This window comes from Mercenaria mercenaria, chromosome 19, assembly GCF_021730395.1.
Source record: "Mercenaria mercenaria strain notata chromosome 19, MADL_Memer_1, whole genome shotgun sequence".
Taxonomy (NCBI): domain Eukaryota; kingdom Metazoa; phylum Mollusca; class Bivalvia; order Venerida; family Veneridae; genus Mercenaria; species Mercenaria mercenaria.
Genome location: NC_069379.1, coordinates 14635110 through 14651653, shown reverse-complemented (window position 1 = coordinate 14651653; position 16544 = coordinate 14635110). Strand labels below are relative to the sequence as shown.

The 16544-nt window shown below is 34.7% G+C and overlaps 1 protein-coding gene across 1 annotated transcript; it reads right to left on the bottom strand.

The window, feature by feature from the left end:
• Positions 1–1716: 1716 nt before the first annotated feature.
• LOC123542519 (sushi, von Willebrand factor type A, EGF and pentraxin domain-containing protein 1-like) lies at positions 1717–16544 on the bottom strand. The gene is made up of 8 exons (XM_045328417.2): positions 16146–16544; positions 11071–11137; positions 10106–10270; positions 8225–8383; positions 6983–7150; positions 5228–5395; positions 4579–4746; positions 1717–3019 (listed from the first exon to the last, which is right to left on the bottom strand). The coding sequence occupies exons 1-8, from the start codon at positions 16470–16472 to the stop codon at positions 2775–2777; spliced, it is 1467 nt and encodes a 488-aa protein (XP_045184352.2). The 5' UTR covers positions 16473–16544; the 3' UTR covers positions 1717–2774.

Sequence of the window (16544 nt, the reverse complement as noted above, 5' to 3'; positions counted from 1 at the left end):
ATCCAAATCTACTTCTCTGGTAAATTTGTGTACTTAAATCAATTCTAATATTTAGATGTTTCAATCTAAAGCGATGCAGTGGCATCCAAATTGTTAGTTTTATTTACCTGCATTTCCCGGGCATAAAAAGTATCGACTATTCCAGCAAAAACTGATTATCCATACTTCAAAAACAGTATCCAAAATAATCCTAGGCAAAATTTTTTTTGATTAAAGCAATTAGTTTGTCGTTTATTAGATTATGTAGTAAAGCGGTATACAGAATAATGAAATAATATGCTAGACTGAAGAAACCTTGGAATTATTAATTTCATTTTTTCTAGGATTTCTCCTAAAAAGGTTTTGCCAGCATTTGCGTGTACATTGAAGCCATATATTTTCATGTGGGTTTTGGTATTAACATCAGGTAAACATGAAGCAATACGATTAAATGGGATAATTAGTTGCATAAGACGTTAAATAAGCTATGGAATGAGCTTAATGTAATTGATTATGCAATTAAGAAATCCAATACATATCAGACAATTCTTTTCTTGCGGGTCATCTATGCTAATTTGGAAAGTACAAACTTCACTGATGTGGTTAGTGACCAAATCCTATTTAGTGGAAGGACTCAATGTGTAGCCTGTAGGAGCTTCCGTGGCCGAGTGCTTATAGTCGCTGACTTCGAATCACTTGCCCCACACCAATGTGGGTTTGATCCTCACTCGGAGCATTGAATTCTCTATGTGAGGAAGCCATCAAGCCGGCTTACGAAAGGTCGGTGGTTCTACCCAGCGAACCACTCATGGTGAAATAATGCACGGAGTGACACTTGGGGTCTTCCTCCACCGTCAAAGGTGGAAAGTCGCCATATGACCTATAATTGTGTCAGTGCGATGTTAAACCCAACAAATTAAATTATTTTCGTAGCTTGTAGTACTATAAATTACTATATAGTGTAGGCGTCAAACAATGGTTAAATCATTGACCACCTAGTCTGCTGGAACTAAAACATACATAGAGAGCAACTGCTGCAATTCCTTCCTGAGATGTTTTTAAGTAAACTTGAATTTAGGAGGAAGTATGTACTCATTAGATTTATAGGTTTGAATAGGAGAGCCGACACGAGAATATATTTCACGTTTTCCAGCTGTATATGCAACAGAAACAGCATTCTCTGGACTACACAACTTGACAGTTTTATTTTCGATTAAGTAATCTTCTTACAGGTTTTATTAACTATCGCAAGTGTGGCGGTGGCGGCTGTAAAAAGTCTCCCCGTACTTGGATTAAGTGTTGTTATGTTTTTGGTCCTTTCGGATCATGGTGTCCATTCAAAACATGAGTAATAGAGTTCCGCTTAGGCCAGTTCTAGGAGGCGTGAGAGGTATTGCATTTTTCATTACCTTTCATGAACAGACTCAATAAAACCAAGTATGCTATTATTTTGCTTGGTTCCATTCTATACTTCCAAAGGCTCTCCTGACAGATTTATTAACTATCACAACAGCAATCTTTAAGTGCCGAGTAGCGGCTGTAGAAAGTATCCCCGTACTTGGATTCTTGTGGTATAGACCCATGCAATTCTCAGTATTTTTCTCACGGCGGCCCATATCGCCACAAACTGCAATGATCATGTGCTTAAGTCTGGTCACATTATTAAGCATAGGGACAAGTTTTCAGGAAAAGTTCTGAAATTTACAGTTTAATCTATAAAAATAAAATAGACACAACTGACTTTTATGTGTATTGTCCTTGTAAGAGATATAATGTTTTTTTATTGCTGTAAATACACATGCATACGTCAAATCAATTATGAAATGATGACGTTTTTACGAAAAGAAAAAAGAAGAAAATATAGACTGTCTGAAATGATCGAATCTAACACACACTTTAATGACAATTTGAAAAATGATTGCTCACAGGAAGCAGATATTTTACTTAGGTAAGTTTGGGTAACGAATTTTTAGAGAATACTTCTTGCGTGCAGTAGCTATCATTTAAATACGCATGACCTCACAAAAAGGATTATTTCTATCATTTGTCCGGATATTCAGGTAAACCTTGGGGTTTATTCTCCAAAACATATACGTCAAAAGAGAGCTTAATCATTTTCAAGAGGGGTTTCATTCACCAAAAAGTGTAACTCCTCAGTAACAAGTCGCAAAAGGGTTGTAAAGACAAGCATCAAAATGTAAATAGTTTAGCGACAGAATGCACCTTAAGAAAACTATATCAATTTTACTCGCGTAACGTTACGTGCAGTGCGTCATGACGTCATATATATGTATATATGTTTTAAAGTTGTTAAATAGTTTTATGAAGTTTCCAGTTTCCTTTTACATTTTATCATGGTAGAACATAATATAACTTTATGTTCGCCTAGGAATATGTACATCTATAACTTATTGGAGTACATTTTGCAAAGAACTTCCGATCAGCACTGAAAAACAACAGAAGATGAATTAAATAAATTGGTTAGTACAGGATTCGACCATTTTGACTAGTTCAATTGATGGTCTAATACCGAGGAACAATGAAATTCTCATTATTCAAGTGTTTTCATATCGGCCTTATTCTTTGTACTCGGACAGTTGTATTGGCTTTCCGACTTTGCTTTGGGCCAATACCACACTTGGTAAAACAACAGGGCCAGTATGAAATATTTTGATCAATTTTATTTTAGTGCAAGACGTTGCTGTCGATGTTTGGTTCAGTTTTTCTGATACAATATGAATATATTGGGATGAAGATTATGCAGAGGGACAACGCATGTGGAAAATATCGTATAGTTAACATTGTGAAATGCCACAGAGTTCATATTCATGGTTTGGATTGGAGGAGAAACACCAAATGTTCCAGTTCTGGTCTGCCGGTTGTCTGCAGTAATTTTTAGCATCCGCTATTGTAGACTCTGGCATCCATTCGGCATTCACGCGCCAGTCTGAACTATGATCCACCCAGTTTTCGCAAGCATAACCAGAAGGAGTAACGTTCTTTGTTCCAGCATAATCCCAGACGTTGCTTACGAAGCAGTCTGCAATATATGTATTGTTATTTAATATATAGTTATCATTGGTGCATGTAAGGTATCACGTACTAATGTAAATGAACAAAATATGTTATTGACAAATCCAATGGAATATATCTGCGGTAATTTAAATGGATTAAATAATATAACCAATGTAAACGGCACTTTAATGGTAGAAGGGCAATCAACTTTCTGCAAGGGCAGGGCAGATATTTTCTATCCCATTAGATGAAATTCTTAGTAAATTATTCTCTCAAGGGAGATCACTACTATGCAACGAATTAATCTAAGACAATTGGCAAATAACGTATTCACCGTATCCGAAATTCCGTATTCTCGGTGTTTCACGGCAGAAAGCTTTGTTCGCGTTTAAGTCTTTCTATAAGTGCTCGGTTTTCGATCAGACGAACTTGATTAAGTGTTCAGAAACACGAATTCACGGAAAATTATGAAAGACTCAGTATAACGATAAAGAACATGAAATCGAATTGACAAGCGTTGTTTTGAATTTGATATCTGAATATGTATCTAAAAGTGTACCTTGTTTTCGTTTAAAAGCAAAAAGCGTTTGACCTCAATCGTTCCTGTTATGGATTCCGTGCTCGAGATAACTGACTGTAGACACCATTCGTGATATGTTTGACTTGTACATTATGTTTGCTTAAGCCTGTGCAAAAGGACGTGAGAGATTTGCATTTTTCAAAAGCTCTCATGAACAGACTCATTAAAATATCCTGGTTTGCTTCTAAGAGATTTTCTTGTAGTTGTTTTTGCTGCATTACATGCATCACATTTACGTAATTACAGTGATGGCATTGTTGACAGACATCAGATTGTAGGATACGTTAGATATTTAAATATATGACATTTGAATCCAAAATATCTATATATTGTAGGGATAACGGATGTTTTTTCGTGTTATAACGTCTGCAGAATCCCGAGGGATTAGTTGGTTCCCGAGCCCGTAGGGCGAGGATACCAACGTATCCCGAGGGATTCTGCAGATGTTATAACACGAAATGAACATGCGCTAACGCTATACTAGCATAAAACGCAGAAAAAATATTAATAAATGAATACATCCTACGTCAACGTCATTAAATTTCCATGAAATGCGCGGGAATGTCTGAGCTGTTTTTTACGTTGACGTCATTTCATTTTGAATTATCCGTTTTGGGGCCGAATGACGTTTACGCTTTGCCACGGAACTCGCATATATAAAAAAGGTGTTATAACAGCACGTGAGCGCGAGAATCTCTCTGTTAACACACGTTTTCTCTCCTGTTAAAACACCCCCGAAATGTGACAATAACAGCAGTTTTATGCTAGAATAATACATTGTAGATATAACATAAAACCTATCGAAATCATATTAATTGTAGATCCAGTATTAAGGATGACCCTGAAACCAGTATTTTCATGATTTATTGATACGTTGAACAGACGTCATGAAATAAAGCATTTCGTAAATGTTTTTGAATTTGCTTAAAGTTACGAAGTGGCATCAAATGCTGTCTACTGTTTGAACAGCTGCCATTTCATTTAAAGCTACCAAGTTAACATACCGTCAGGGTTACATGAAGCAGTCTCCCAACTGCCAGAAGCTGTACAAGTGATAGTGCTCGAACTTGCATGGAAGTTCGCATTGCAGGTCACCGACGCAGTGTCCAAGTAGATAGTGCCAGAATTCAAGGCAATGTTTCCATTAGCTATTGACGGTGGGCTTCCACAAGCTGACAAACAATGAAACAAAGCAGAGCCAGTTTAAAAGCGACAAGTTATGGCATTATGTCATCTTGTTTACTATGTTAATACATTGTTGTTCAAAAAGGAGTGTGGTAAACTTCAATAAAGGATGTTTTCAATAAAACCAAAACAGAAATTCGTTAAAAGAACCTAGATATTTTTGTTTTATTAAGAAACATTTCTGGACGCAAGTTTCATGCTAATTGAAATCATTTAATTTAATACTTTTGAACACTAAATCAGTCGTTTCTACTATGTTATTCAAACAACAACAAACTATTATCTATTTTACAATTTGTGTCATTATGGACTTTTAACAATTCTTGTATAAATTCATAATGTACTGCTAACATATTGACGAACCAAATTACACCTGTTCAGTAGAATTAAATTGTTTGCATTGTATAGCCGGAGCTTTTAGCTCAATGATACCATTTGCATGTATAAATACAAACATTAATTATTTACATATAAGGTCACAGGTTACGGTATCCCAACTGCCTGAAGCCGTACATCTGATGGTACTGGTATTTTCTACGAAGCCGGTATCACAGGTAGCAGACGCTGTGTCCTGGTACGTAGTACCACCATTTAGAGTTATGATTCCATTAGCAATTGTAGCCGGGACTCCACAAGCTAAATGAAATAACATTACCAATATCAATAAACGCTATGATTCCATTAGCAATTTTAGCCAGGACTCCAATCAATTTACCAATATCAATAAATGTTATAATTCCATTAGCAAATTACATATAGTAGCATATTTATGTAGTAATTTATAGTTTATTTCATAAAACGGAATAAAAATCCAATACCTAGTATATTTTTCGTTCAAAAAACGTAAGTTTAGTTAAAATACATAACGTTACGCTGCAAGCGCTAAAACAAAACCGGAATTAAACATTGTTATTTGTCTTTGAAACGTCATGACGTCTTTCTTGTTTACGGACGTTGATTTCCCACGCTTTTTAAATACGCTGCTTAAGGAAGATAATTCTAAAAAGAAAGTTGTTCGTTTGATTTTATTTTCACTATTATTTCTTGAATTTGGTATGCAAGAAGAAGATTCTATCACTGGCTGTAAGTTCAAATGGGAATATCCGGCTCTCGGGTAAATGGTTATGCGGTAACTCGGCGGTAACCCCTGAGGCCGGATATTCCCATCTGCACCTACAACCAGTGAAAGAACCTTATATAACTCCATTAGCAATTTTAGCTAGGACTCCACACGCTAAAAGACAAATAAATTACCAACATCAATAAATGTTATGATTCCATTAGCAATTGTCATCGGGACTCCACACGCTAAATGACGATAAAGTAACCAATATAAATAAACATTATGATTACATTAACAATTGTTGCTTGGACACTACACGCTAAATGATGATTAAATAACCAATATCAGTACATGTTATGATGCCCTTAGCAATTGTTGCTTGGAATCCACACGTTAAATGACAATTAAGTAATCAATATCAGTAAACGTTATGATTCCATTAGCAATTCTCGCTCGGACTCCACATGCTAAATGACAATTAAGTATTCAACATCAAGAAACGTTTTGATTCCATTAGCAATTGTCGCTCGGACCCCACATGCTAAATGACAATTAAGTATTCAATATCAATAAACGTTATGATTCCATTAGCAATTGTCGCTCGGACTCCACATGCTAAATGACAATTAAGTATTTAATATAAATAAAAGTTACGATTCCATTAGCAATTGTTGCTTGGACTTAACACGCTAAATGACGATTAAATAACCAGTATCAATTTAATTATAAATACCTTAGATCGTTGCCACACTAGGAGTTATTAAAGTTTAGATTAAAATAAAAACTAAAATTTTATTAAAATTTCTAAAGCATTTTAAAGTTGCCGCTTGCTTTCGATACGTATTAGCGCGTCTTTACAAATAATTATTCAAATACATATTTTAGAAAAGTGTGTGTCACGCGGAATACATTTTTCCGGATGACCAAGCACAAAAACTGGGTCCGGCTTACGAGAACGTCTTTAAATTTATAAGAGAATCTTTTGTGTTGTTTTCAACCTGTATCATTTAGAAATTTTAAAGGTCCTGTCAGTAACAATGGATATTTTATTTAAGATATATCAACGAGTCAAATTAGAAGAAAACATAGACATTCAAGGTCGAACGACAATCTTAGTACAGTTATATATGTAACATGTCAAATAGAAACAAAATACTTACATATTGGATCACACGTTACGGTACCCCAACTGCCAGAAGCCGTGCAACTTATGACATTGAGACTTTCTTGATAACCAGTGTCACAGGTCACTGTTGCTGTATTCTGGAACAAGGTGCCACTATTCAGAACTATGTTTCCATTAGCTATTGATGTTGGATTTCCACAAGCTAAACAAATATACAACAATAAAAACGAATAAATAGCACATACACCTGATTTCGTATATTGCGAAAAATCGAAAAATATCACTCGGATTCACCAAAGTGGATGCAACATTTCTCAAGTATCTAGTAACAAACTGACAGTACCATAAAAGGCCGAGGCAATGCGGTTAATGCCAAAACATATTTTGCGTAATTAATGTAGCAGTATACACTGTACTTGATGTATGTAGTCAAGTTGTTGTCACGCTTTTTAACTACATTGTAAGTTATTTAGGGGTAAAAAAATATTTGTTTCCAGTAACATGCTAAAAAAATTAGGGTAGGTAGCTCAGTATTTTTTTTTTTTTGATTTTTTTTATTAATTGGGACTTTTCGGAAATTATTTTTGTGACAAAAAAAGAATACAAATAAGTGGGTTATGCATTTAGAGCATCAGTAAGTTGATTTCTAACATCACTGACCATGTTTAAACCATAAAAAGTGCAATTTTGCAATTTTTTGTTAAACTGTTGAAAAAAAATTCTCCAAGGTCATAAAAACATTTAGGGTCGGGCCAAAAATTTAAGGTAGGTCGGGATACCGGAAAGAAACATTTTTAGCACTTATTTATGTTTTAAAAACTGTACTAAAATGAAACAATGAACGAATTAGCAGATGAAGTTGTGAAATCATATAAATGTAGGCCTAAATTTTACACTTCCTTTTCTTTTACTGTATCATACCTTTTTTCAGTCTGAAAATGATTTTCACGAAGTTTATTTAGGGAGAAAACGTAGGCCAGTAGTTCGTGATAGGTCTTTAAACGATTGTAAATAGATATGTAAATCTTGAAGACATATATTTTAGCAACATTAAGGTTTATTTTTTTCAGTAGACTTGCTTTGCTTGACTGCATATTGCGTGTCGTCACAATACAAAGTTTATGTCAAAAAAGTGTATAAATAAAATGATAACGTGTTTAGCAAATCAAAAACAACTAAAATAGACAATAAATCACCAATACAATTCAAGATACATTATGTAAACACAATGGTGTTTGAAAAATAATTTGAGTAAACAAAACAAAATTTTAGTTACATATGGGATCGCATGTTGTGTTCTCCCAACTGCCGGAGCCTGTGCAGTTGATTGTAGAAATACTTGTCTGGTACCCGGCGTCACAGGTTACAGACGCCTTGCTTACATCTAAGCTATCTTGCACGATGTTTCCATGCGGAATAGATACATTGCCACATCCTAAATGTATGTAAAAGAACATGTTAGAACCAGAAATTGAGTTCTACCAGGTTAATGCATAACCATTGAACCACTACAGTTAAAAATATTTTTTATTAGAAATAAATTAATTTAAGAATTTATTTGGTTTTGTTGGGTTTAACGTCACACAGACACAGTTATAGGTCATATGACGACTTTCCAACTTTGATCGTGGAGGAAGACCCAAGGTGGCCCTCCATGCATTATTTCATCGCGGGCAGCTACCTTGGCAGAACTATCGACCTTCCGTGAGCTAAATTCAAAAATCAATTATAAAATGTTTCAAAAATAACCCACTAAACTGTAGAAAAAATATGACATCTATGCGACATATAAGCAACATAAAAAGAGAAAAATGATTAATTCAGAATATGTTTATTTATAGCATTAAGCCCGTTTAATAAACTGGTTCAATATCTGCCGTACTGTGGCCAAGTTTGCGACAGCTCTTCAGACGTTTGCCTCAAATTAAGAAAGAAAACAAAGCGGTACACAAAACAGGAATTGTAATTCCATTTCTCTGCATGCTATCGAAATAGTTTAAAAAATACAGCTGCTTTCGACAGGCATATAATTCAAATTGATATTGACTGCGTTTCAATAGAATGAGAAATATAGCACCTGAGAAAACATTCGTTCTTTCAAAAACCGATAAATATTTTTAATCTAGTGTGAGATATTTGTTTTTTTTTTTATTGAAATTCTCAGTATTCCAATAATGTAAACAGGACGGGACCGAAAATTAAGTAAACACTTTTATTTAACAAATTGATTAGAAATTAACTTATTAAGTTAATTCAAATTTTATTGAGTTATTGAACGCGAGCGAGACAGGTCAATCAAGTATTCATTTTTTTTTGCATTGCTTTCATCTTAACGTGCCAATTCAAGACAGCTGTTTAAAAACATTCTCCATAATTTCAGTTAAAATATAATTGGTAGCAACTGTACATTGCATTTTATCGTTATTTCCAGTATTCATTACTGAAGAAAAAATAGCACAGTCGTTATCTAAAGATGTGTTCTATCATATTTCACTGAAACAACTTATCACAAGATTTCGATTTCAATTTTAATGTAAACATATTATTAAACCATATAAATAAAGTAAATATGATAATTGAAGTATAACTTTTTTTGTATATCTTGCAGGACACTTTTCCGTCCAATCAGCTTACTTGGTTCCCGCACCATACTGTTTGTACATATTGACATATTATCCAAAACCTTCACGTGATCTATTGTCTAATATACCATGGCTGATTTCAGAGGCGTACAAACGGAGCCAAGAGTGCTTTAGCCCTTGGGATTAAATGTCCTGGCATCATGATGAGGAAAACGTGTTAAATCAGACGAATAACCACAAGAAGGCCTTGTTTAGTTTCATTCGAACATGTTCATTGAAATATCATTTTAAATCATGATTGAAATTCATTCACCCGAATAGTAATGTTTGAATTCTTAATTAAATTCATATTTTTCTCTCACCGGTCCGCACTTCAACCGTTGTTTATCGCCGAATAAAATTTCAACGCTTGGCTTCTTCTAATCGATTTTATTCCCTCTTTGTTTATCGAAGAAAGCATAAAATTGGGCAGAATGAGATACGTTCTATGCAGTGTTTCTTTCTTAGTTTTAAATATAAAATTTAGTCATACTATATATGAAAAAGGATGTTATAATAGAACTGAAAAATTGTACCTGTAGTGCAATTAACATTCGCACTCCATTGTCCATCGGTTTGACAGACAGCATTCACGGAGCTGTCGGGCTGGTCATTGTCACACTGGTACTTAATAGTGGCCCTAATCTCATTTTTATTGCCAAATATCTGGCCATTCAAAGGGGCACTTGCTGCTTCACACTCTATAACAAAACACTTCAGTATAGTCACATATGTAGGAAGAAGTACTGTTACGATATGAAATATTAAACTACATGTATATACCTTAATAAGTTGCCTTCACACTTATAACACAAATATAATAAAATAAGAAATTTTGCTATTATATTTTGTATACAAAATACAATTGAAACTCGGTATCTCGAATTCAAGATAACCGAAATTCGACTTAAAATTATATAAAGTGCACGTTTTTTTGGGGACAGGACTTGAAAATGTATTCGAGATATCCGATATTCGACTTAAAATGATATAAAGTGCACATTTTTTGGGACAGGACTTGAAAATGTATTCGAGATATCCGAAATTCGACTTAAAATGATATAAAGTGCACGTTTTTTGGGACAGGACTTGAAAATGTATTCGAGATATCCGAAATTCGACTTAAAATGATACAAAGTGCACGTTTTTTGGGACAGGACTTGAAAATGTATTCGAGATATCCGGAACTTTGTGATAAGATAAAGAGTTTGAAGATCGTAAGAAAAGTTTGCTCCATATTTGTGTGAAAGTTTCTAGAAATTTAAATTCAGAAAGTCCACATTTACAAATGATAATATAACCAAGTATAAATAGTCAATCAATTTGTATTCTACAATATAAACTTCCCCTTTCACTGGTATTGGGTCAATTTCTATAGCAAATGAAAGCCAAGAAAATGGCATGTTAGTAAAATTACATGTACATTATTCAACTAAAGATTTTTATACAATCTTTTCACATTAATATACAATCCTGTGAAAACAACAAGCATTATTTATACCTTTATAGATGCATGTGTGAGTGTTTGTGTCACACACTTTGCCCTCTTCACACGCACCGCAAACACTCTACAATAAAAACACACACATAAAATGTATGTGAAAATATGTATCATTTTTTTCGGAAATATTTACGGTCTGAAAGTTTTGATTTCGATAAACAACAATAAAACTGATTGAAATACCACGTGTATTAAGAGATCATTTGCATGAAGAGACCACATTTTCAGATCATTTTTGTCTTGTTAATGAACAAATTATTATGTATTAACTAAAGAAACAATTTGTGTTAAGATAGTAATTTTGTCTTCCCTCAGATGGTCTCTTAATACACGTCGTGCAATATGCACAGAGGTAGATCTGACTTCTAATGACGTATATTTGCTTCCATAAGTCGAAACATTCTTTAGGACACGAAGCCCGGTTGACTGGCTTGTAAGCGTGCGCCAGCTGTCATATACAAAAATATATCTGCGTAATGAGACATGTGCAGTAAACGACTTGCTGACCTGGACAGTAGGGATAATACACGTTTTTTTGTGTATAAACGTCTGCAGAAGCCCGCGGGATTGTTTGTGACCGAGACCGAAGGTCGAAGTCAAAACATATCCCAAGGGCTTCTGCAGACGTTAATACACAAAACAAACGTGTGTTGTCGCTATTCTTGCATAAAAAAATATTTTACGACGATTTATATATTGTTTTCATATGTGATGACTTGACGATTCCGGTACATTTTTATTTACCATTCCTGTTGTTCTTCGAAACGGTAAACATGTTTTAAATATCCGTATCCAAGGCCCGGAAATAAACAACACTATCGAAAGCACATCCTGAAGGTTTTTAAGTGATTTTTTTTTTATCTCTCAATTACAAACATTTACCAATAATTGTTCATATCATTTCACAATTTGATGGACTCGATCACAATTTCAAGAATAATAACTTTGCATTCGAGTTATACTGAGTACGGACACGCAGTTGGAGTACGGATAAGTACGAACGTAGTGTCAAGTTTCCAAGCTGTTTATATAAATTCTTCGAGAAATTAGATAAAAACATACCGACAGATACTTACCAAAATCATAAATATAATACTAAAAACGAACAATAGCACAAGTTACACGCGATACTTATTTATTCACAGTTATTTACAATAACTGAACAGACGCTTTATAAAGGGAGTGTACTCTAAGAGAAGCTAGTGGGTACATTGATGGGGGCAGTACGTTTGGGGTTGGAAACAGATACAGCTAAACATACTATGGATTACATTGTATCTATAATGCTACAAGATGAGGTTGTTAAGGAAGAAACAAGACACAGATGCCAAATATCAGTGTTCGTAAAAATACATATATATATCCCTGGCAAAGCATTTCAAAAATAAAAATCATGTATTAACAGCATGTGAATTGCCTTGTTTGCACACGATTTTTCTCCCGTTTATACATGGGCGGATCCAGTAAAAAAAGTAGTTTTTATCCAAGAATACACTTTATTATGGAGTAAGAGCGTTCGCTGATCCAAAAACCCACGTTTTGACGTTTTATAAATCTATTCTCTTCACTCGAACACGGGTTATTTGAACGTCACCTTCGCTAAAACTTATCATTAGGTTCCAGCAAAATCCATATAAAACGTATAATTTTCGATGGCTCGAACTATCGATAACTCGAACAACTTTTGCCGGTCCCGTCAACTTCGTCTATAATTTAAACAGTATGAAGTGTTGTACCAAGTAAAACTGTAAATCCTATACAGTCAAACTTGTGCTACAATCTACCTCTGAATAAAGGGCACTGTCTTATTAACGCTTTATAAAACCCTGTATTTTCTCTTCCCGTTTAAACTATAAACAGTACAAATATATCTGTGTAGAGGGACCACCTGTCAACAAAGACCATTTTGCACATTTCCAAGTTTGGTCTTTACAGACAGGTTTGACTGTATTTGAATCTGTATCAGGATAATTATTTGTTGCTTGTTGAAAAACGGCGTTCAACAATAAGTTTTAAATATATACTCCATATTAGCTTAAACGGCAGCAGAATTTTTTTATCTATATTTACATAATCACTGCTGTAGAGAGAGAATGGACCAAATAGCAGAGGTGTTGACAGGTACATTGGAATTTTACTAGAATCTTTTTCGCACTTTAGAGAGATAATGTCGCATGATAAAGTGTGTTAAAGTCCGTTGGTGGCTCGATTACTGAAGTAAAGATTTGTTTCTTGATTTATTTGTTGGAGATTGGTGGCATACATTTCATTGTACATACTTGTTGATTAATTCAGCGAATATTTTGGATGTTTGGATGTTAATTGTGGTTTATTTCAAGTTGATACTTTGTTTGTTGGTGGTCGAAATTGTTGGTTCATTTGTGATTTGATGTATTTAATTTGGTTGGTTGTTTGAATGTGTGTGTTGAAGAGTTCTTTTGAGTTTTAGAGGTGTACAAACTACTTTTCTGCAGTTTGGTTGTGAATTGCTTCGAAAATATATGAGCTGCGCCTTGAGAAAACCGACATAATGGGTTTGCGACCAGCATGGATCCAGACCAGCCTGCGCATCCGCACAGTCTGGTCAGGATCCATGCTGTTCTCTGTTTCTCCAATTCCAATAAACTTTAAAAGCGAACAGCATGAATCCTGACCAGACTGCGCGGATGCGCAGGCTGGTCTGGATCCATGCTGGTCGCAAACCCACTGTGTTGGATTTCTCATGGCGCGGCTCATATTTTGTTCTGAGTTTTGGAGATTGATTGTTTGGTTTTGAATGGTTCCTATTAAAGCTTGTGCTGGCCGAGCATAAGTTATGAAAGTATGCGGTATTTTGTTCATTATATGCTTAAGTATATGTTGTATATGTACAATGAAAAATATAAAAAACTACAAAAAATACACACAAAAATAAATAAGAAAACAATAAAGATCTAGTTTCCAAGGTAAAGATTAGCCATAGTGAAGCGGTGCAAACTACCTCTCTTACCGTTTGTAACGCCACCAAAACCTGCCAATTGGCCATTTGAGTAATTTGCATTTCGTTTTCAGCAACAATGGTTTGGTTAAAAGTATGCTTAGAGGCATCCGACAATAACGCTCTTTCTGCAAGCTCATGTTCTTCATACCCATGAAAGCTACAAAGCAGCGACTCAATTCCGAATAAATTTCGTAATGTTAAAATTGCTTTCAGATCCATTTCAAACAGCATTCAATCCTTGTAATGCACTAGGAAAGATAATAGGTAAGGGTAGATTTCTCAGAAGCACAGAGCACCAAAACCACAGCCTTAGAGCTACTAGAAACCACCATTCTTGCATAAAACCTTTGTTTTTTGCCGATTTCGGGCATGCACAAACAGGGAAAAAAACGTGTACAAACATGGAGATTCTCGTGAGCACGCGCTGTTGGTGAACGTTTTGAATATGCTGTTGCGGGTCTAACGTAAGCAAATTATGGATCCCGAATCAATTTTGGCCGAAGTCGAAAGGTCCGAGATTTATGAGATCTTTTCATCTGCATTTTTATTAAAAATATCATTTTTCAACCTAACTTTACTTTAACTTGTAATAAGTGCTACCTCTCTTGATACGCGACTGCATTGACGTTCCGTATTATTGTATTATTACGCGTATTTGACTCAAAGTAAGTAATTTCGTTTTCCAAATTAATTTGAGTCGAGAAAGTTGACATGCTAACTTTAAAGGTCCATTACTAAGAGAAAGTGAGTTGGCAATTTTTTTCATAGCCAGTGCATAGACTTCTGCAAGACACTAAATAATGAAGATTGGCAGGTCAAAATTTACAGACGGTCTTTGGATCTCAAAGAAATGTATGTGTATTATGTTGAAATTTCAATGAATCGACAGAATGACCCCCAGGTCTTTTTAACTTTCTTCATACTTCATAGAAAAATAATTTTACATATACTGCTATATATTTTAAATTTCTACATACCAACTTTCATTTTCCAATAAAATGAAATAGTTTCTGTGCTTTTTAAAAGAAATTAAAATGTTCACTTTCCTTAGTATTGGACCTTTAAATCTTACACTAAAACTTTTAAAAAATGTGTGTGTCTACTTTATACATTTATGCAGTCTACTGATGTAGTGATTGTGTGTAATGTAAACCATAAACATGACGAAGCGTAAAGATTGAAGGATTTTTCCATAGTTAATGAACATTTGATGAACAGAAGGTATTTATTATATATTTTTCAATTTATTTGTAGATCTCACCAACCATGTTTGAGTTTATAAATCCAATATAAATTGATTATATCGATGTTGGAAAAAATAAAATTTTTGTGTTTATCAAACTTTGATCGCGTTGGGGTGGGGTGCAAAGCAAAATTGTCTAGTTATAGTCCTAGAGATTTCAATTTTAACGATATGAAGAATATAGGTATCGATACCAATTTCTATTAAACGATAATGTTTACAGTTAAAAAAGCGTAAGGGACAGACTATTAATTTAAACCAAGCAGATTGTGTTCTGTCGGCATCTCACCTGCAAATTGTGTACAGACAGGATGCCGTGTATGCCCTTTTCTCATAATTCCGAGCCTCTAAAGCTAAAGTTCCTACCGATATATCGGAAAAAGGGGGAGTCATACTTATTTTACATATATTTAATATTAAAGAAATTACCACAACAAGAATGTCTGTTCGACATGTATAAAATATGCACTGTTTCTGTAGGCCCTGGAAATGCATAAATAAAACATGTGTCCATAACAACCTGAAACGGCCGACTTCGATCGGCTAATGTCAGTTGAATAGTCTTGTTTTTTCGATATTTCCAGCACTTTAGTTGTGTTTTATGCAAGAATAGCGACAACACACGTTTGTTTCGTGAAGCAACATCTGCAGAATCCCTCGGGCTATGTTGGTGCACTCGCCCTACGGGCTCGTGCACCAACCAATCCCTTGCGATTCTGCAGATGTTGTTACACAAAAAACGTGCATTAACCCTACATTTTATGTTCACTGATATATACATTTACAGGTGTCTCTTTTCATACAAAAAGTTGGGAATATGTATATTTTTATATAAAATGTTACAATAAATACCTGAAGGACATTAATTTTTGACGCCGGTATGAACAAGCAGTCCCCTACTGTCTTTACACCTTCATCCGCTACAGAAAATAGTTCACAAACTTGCGCCCGTCTTCGATAATTCAAAGCAGCACAGTGTGGTCGCAAGCCACATTGTTCCACACATTGGGAAATAGAGAGTCTGTGAAGAAATGCAAATCTTCCATCAGTAGAACGACATCTCCTTTTAAAATTCAGCATGTATTCAAACGTAACACCATTTTCGTTCGTGTAAACTACAGCACGCACACTTTGAACGAATGTACAGAACAGCAAAAACTTCAACAAATTCATTTTCATGAAATGCTTCTCATAACACTTACTTCTTCAAGTCAGCCTCTTTCAACTGACTATTTCGCGAAAGAAAGTCCA